Here is a 6,073-nt window from a genome sequence, read left to right as displayed (position 1 = left end):
ATTTTTTTTATATCCCAGGAATATAAAAAGTATATTTAGAAAAAAGCAATAAATAACTATTAAAAAAGAGATTATACACAGCTATCGAATAAAAGAAGTGTAACACGCATGTATATATAATATATTTTTTGTTTATTGACCTTTTTTTTTTTTTGGTCGATCGCGACAACCTTGAAAATCTCGGAGGTCGATCACAAGTCTATTAAAGTTGGCCACCTCTAGTATATAGTACTTGGACACTTGGTAGGTATATCGTATATATTCGAACATAGTACAAAATACTCAAAAATTTCGTCAAAATCATTCAAGTAATTTTTAAGTCTATATGTACAATAAGGTACAAACATACGAATATTACCTTTTAATGTACATTTTTGTCACTGCTATCCTCATCCGGTAGGTATACGTAAACAACAAGCATGAGCTACACTTTCACAAAATTAAATTAAAATTAAACAAACGACACAACTATTTCAAACCAATCCTTGGTAAGTATTCAAAACTTTCCCTCAAAACCAAAATTCCCATCTATAATCTTTTTAAGCCCATCTGGTTATATTGCAGTATACCGCTCTGGAGCACTGCCAAAATACCAAATCTCCAATAAAAAAATCTTCACTCATAACTAATGCTTCTCCTTATATATCAAACCACACTCTTTACATAGATCTCCACAATTCTTAAATCACTGAAACAAACAAGCTATTATATTACTTAAATTCAGAAATCGCCTTCAAAATCACAGCAACCCTCACATTAAAAACTATTTCCATCCCTGGAGCCCAGTGGCGTGTCATACATGTGTGCGATGTGTGCAAATGCCATGAGCTCTCGGCTTGGGGGGGAGCATTATTGCTCAACGTTCCACAAAAGAAAAAAATTAAATAAATACAGTTATGTACCGAAAAGTAAAAAAAATTGTTTTCAATTTCAAACGATTCTCATTTTCTCAATCTAATATCAGTATATCTTTGTTATAAAATGTTAATTTATGTATATCTATATTATTTAGAATAAAAAGATATAAGAGGGGTAAATATCTATTAATATACCCTAAATATATCTTCAAAAACCGAGAAGATATTTGTTAACAGCTGTAAATTTATTAAAAGGATTATATACTTGTGTTAGTTCATTAAAGGAGAAGTTTAATGTTTGTAAATTTTGAAAACAAAGCAAAGGAATTATCAACAAATATTTTACCTTGTGGAGAAGAAAGTGTAAGAAAAAAAATTCTCAAATGGTACAATTAAAGCAAATTCAAACTTTTACGAAATAAAGAAGTTAGTGGTTGATACTTTTTACGTTATTATTAATCGTTTAGTTACTGAACTGTCTGAACTTGATAAAAGATTAAACGCATATGATAATGTTTGTAATATTGACGATTTTTTTCTGAACCCTTCTCCCACAATACAAAAAATTATATACATACCATACACCATACACGCCACAGCAGCATAACTAACTCTATTGCCTATGCATTTGGAAAAAAACTATATAAATGAAAACATTTAAAAATTAGCATAAAAAACAATCTCTTTCTATATAAAACATTTATTAAAGCTAATGTGGTATTTTATAACATCGAATCATGGGAAACTGCTAAGAAAATAAACACTAATAAAATTCAAACCTTCCAATCAATAACATTACGTATGATTACCAACAGCTCTTATCTACGTATCAAACCACAACACGCTCCACTTAGATTTAAATCTTCAAACAATCTAAAGAGAAACTAGTAAAAAGGCCTACTAAGAATATAAAATAAAACAAATTAATAATATGATGGGTCTTAAAATAAAATGTTGTATGTTCAAAAATATATATATTATATATGTATACATAATACATATATGCACCTTGCATAGTTGCATCACATATGCTTATTATTGTCGAGGGAATCAGTATCGACTTTATCACTCCAAACTCGTAGTCTTGCCTAAGAATGTTCAAAAATACAAGCCGGATCCAATTTCTACAAGAATTTATGAAATAAGTTGAGAGTTCTTAAAGGGGGTCAGACAAAAAAAAAAAAAAATACATTCCTTCCCTCTACCCAATTATATTTATATAGAATAGTAGAATACCATGATAAATAAGCTCTGTGGTTATGCAAAAAACTAAGGTCTATAGATCTACACTATAATAAAATAAGAAAAATGATTCAATAAATAAGTCATGAAGAAGAACTTAATGGAGAAATCTAAGTAAGTAAACTCACTGAAGTTTTTATCAGAAGACAGAAATCTGTTCACATTGTTTAGTACACAAAATAAAGTCATTAATCTTCCACCTTTCTAATCCAGTGACCAGTAGTATGTCTTTAAAATCAAATTTAATGAAGAAGCTTAATTTTAAGTCTCACAAGGATTAGTTAAATTCACAATAATACCATTTTTATAACTGCATTAAAAAGCTTACAACAATTAATACACCATGCAGAATTGATGTATGATGATGATTCAATCAAATAACTATAATAATGAATTTATTTTCAATTTTTTGAATAAATATTTTTTCAAATCATTAAATAATACTATAAAATATAAATATATACCAAACTTGTAATAATATATAACAGTGGCACCAATCTCAGTTTCAAATAATATTGCATAAAAATAAAATGTGAAATATAAAGTACTAAAAACATTAAAATACGGAAAAAAAATTATAGATACTTATATAGTTATATACCTATATCTTACAAACTACTTCTACTTCTGCTACTGTACTATCCGTTTAATTTAGATATTGAATATCAGAATATACATTACTTATACCCAGTGACAGATTCAGAGGGGGGCTAAGGCCTCCCAGAGATTATTTCTCTCTATTAAAATCCAAACTTCTTTTATCATATTGTCACTTTATATATTAAATAACCAATAATTTATTTATTACATTGATTACCTATACCTACTGTTATGACAAAATGTTTAAATTATGAATAAAGTACCTATATTATATTACAATTGTATTTGTGTTGTAAAACAATTGTTGAGCCCCCCTCAGATCTTTGCTCTGGGACCGTGCCTATAGAGGCATAGAACATAATAATAAAAGTTACATGCTTATACATAGTGCGCCACTAACATATTATAATGTATCCAAAATAAAAATTTAATAAAAAAATTATATAATATGGAAGAACTTGATAAGGAACAAATAAAAAATACGAAATTAGTAATAGTTGTATTTATAGGTTATACAAAAATACATCATATTATTTTTAATATATTTCATAATTAACTTAACTGTAATTCAAAATGATTCTAATTTTTTTTTTATTTAGTTGTTTAATGGACACTCATAATAAATAACTCTTAACAATTTTAATTCTATGTATTTGTGTAAGTAGACAGATAATTAATAAAACCAAAAACATAAAATCTGATCAGTTTTAAATCTACATTAAAATTATAATTAGTTAACATGGTACTAAAAATAAACTTTCAAGTAAAATCTATTTCAGCAAATCAAACTTTTTATGAGATAAAATTAATTAAATTGAGGATACAATTGTTTTTTGAAAAACTATACATATTCATGCTTAAAAAATTATTTTTATGATCATTAGTTACCAAAACTGATTTATTGACAACATTTAAGTGACATTAAACACAATATAATAGTTACAATGTTTTACATAGTATCATGAATTCCTAAACGAAAAATGTCATGGGCACAATAGAAAGTAGTACCTACTGATTTTAATACAAACACTTGATTGAATGGATGAGGTGGATCTTCATCACACTGGAATATAAAAAAATCAATTAAAAATATTTCTTATAAATATAAATAAATCATTTTTTACCTGTAAACGACCTAAGACATTAATTAATATACCACCATCAAACATTGGTTGAGAGTCCACTGAAGTTACAACTCTATTGATTTTTTGAAAAGTTAAACTCTAAAAAAAAAAAAATATAACTTAGAACACTATTATATACATATTTTAAACTAAAAAGATCCAAGTTACGATAATCAAATAATCAATGAAAAAGAAATACTTGTGTTATATGTTTTATATATTCATGTTTTTTAATTGTATGAAAAACTATTGAGAGCTACCTAATCAATCATATTTATTTGTTTTTAAGATTGTATTATTAATGCCAACAACACAAACCAATAGCAAATTTTAACTAAGCTAATTAAAATTAATTGTCGTCTAAGACAGTTAGTTAAGAACTGATAAAAATATTAGTGAATTTTTCAAATTGATTTGGAAAAAATGCTTATATATTGAATATACAGATTATGTTTTTTATTTTATATATTTTTTATGATAATAATGTTATTTTATACCAGTAATATTTATGTTTTTGTAACATTTTAAACATTTTTATAATAATATACAGGTAAGCATATTCAATATAAAGGTACCTACTTTTTATTTTTATAGTTTTATATAAGTAATAAATTAAAAAATGTAATTAAAATGTATTCATTATAATATAATAGATTAAATTTTGATAGATTTTGGTGAACTAGACTAATACTAAAATAAAATATTTGAATTAAATTATAATACAATTGAAAACCATTAATACTATATTAAATTGTACAACACCAATGTTCATATTAAAATATTTAAAAGGCTTAGTAACTATATATTTCAAAATTTAAATACATTTTATGAAATAATTCTAAAAAATTTACTATATTACAAGTATGGCAGGTAGAGTTAATAAATAAAAGTATTAGGTATTTTCCTAAGGTTAAAACTGCATAAAATGCATATCAAAAGTTATTACTAAATCCAAATGATTAACATTGTAGTCACATGGTAATTGATTATGCATAAATAAGTAATTATAAAATACAAAGTACATTATTACTTTACCTATTTAAAATCATAAGTTAAGTACGTACTTATTAGTTATTTTTCTACAAGACAATTACAGTGTTTTACATTTTTTGATAGAATTTAGAAATATTTTGAACAAAAAATTTGTACGATTGTTAAGTACAACAAAACGGGTTAAATATTTTTTTTTTAATAAACTCACATTTAATTTTTCCATTATTTTAACTGTACCCTGTAGTTGAACACCTTCAAAAGTCATAAAAGACGTTTCCGGCTGTAACAAAAACAAATATATTCATGATCGAAATATTTAAACTTCAAATGCCGCAAGATTTAATTTTTCACTCGATTTATACTATAATAGTAATTAATAAATAATAATCAATAATTTAATAATTAACAAGTAGTAGGTAGACATCACACTATGTTAAAAAAAACACTCACGTTATACATTGCGGCCAACGAAGGCCTTTGGGACGGGTCGTCAAACAGCACGTAATATTGTTGTACGAACCCTTTTCCAATAGCTTCGTAAGCTGGATTCAATTGATTCATAGACATATTGTGAGCGTAATTAAACGACAGAGGTTGTTTTTGAGTCCGACGAGAAATAATGTGCAATATAACAATTCAACATTCATTCGCGAATTGTTTTATAAGCAGAAGTAGAAGCATAGCCGCATACTGCATAGGCCACAGAATACAGATAGACGTTAATTTTTTTCTACTACCAGGGTTATGGTTAATAGATAACGTTTGATAAGCGAAAACGGTATGCGTAAAAAGCGGGAAGATTTGATTTGCCTTTTATTGTGGGTGTGTGAAATTTTTTTATTTATATTTTAATTTTCAATTATTTATTTACATGTTTCCCTCCACATTGACGCAAGTTTACAATTACTTAATTATGAAATACAAAATATCAATTATAGATGAAACGTTGAGAATCACATCAATTTGAGGTAAGATTATAACAATTATTGAATTATGTAATATAGTGAATTATGTAACAATGAAAAATTATTTTCTATCATGTGATGTGTAAACTAAGCCCCGGATTTTCAAAGTAATTAACAGGTCTAAATTATTTTTGTTTTTTAATTTCCATTATTTATTATATATATAAATCATTATTATTTTGCATATAGGTATTTAAATTAAATTATTAATTGTTGACTAATTTATATTAACATATTTTATTATAATATATATGTTATAATATTATATATATTGTATAGCGATAACCAGTGG

At 25.5% G+C, this 6,073-nt stretch overlaps 1 protein-coding gene across 1 annotated transcript; it reads right to left on the bottom strand.

Moving 5' to 3' along the window:
• Positions 1–3,579: 3,579 nt before the first annotated feature.
• LOC113548375 (probable nuclear transport factor 2) lies at positions 3,580–5,515 on the bottom strand. Its single transcript, XM_026949226.1, has 4 exons — positions 5,267–5,515; positions 5,025–5,096; positions 3,824–3,922; positions 3,580–3,762 (listed from the first exon to the last, which is right to left on the bottom strand). The coding sequence occupies exons 1-4, from the start codon at positions 5,381–5,383 to the stop codon at positions 3,649–3,651; spliced, it is 402 nt and encodes a 133-aa protein (XP_026805027.1). The 5' UTR covers positions 5,384–5,515; the 3' UTR covers positions 3,580–3,648.
• Positions 5,516–6,073: the final 558 nt, after the last annotated feature.

Source organism: Rhopalosiphum maidis, chromosome 4 (assembly GCF_003676215.2).
Source record: "Rhopalosiphum maidis isolate BTI-1 chromosome 4, ASM367621v3, whole genome shotgun sequence".
In the NCBI taxonomy this organism is placed as follows: Eukaryota; Metazoa; Arthropoda; class Insecta; order Hemiptera; family Aphididae; genus Rhopalosiphum; species Rhopalosiphum maidis.
This window is presented reverse-complemented; position numbering and strand designations above follow the sequence as displayed.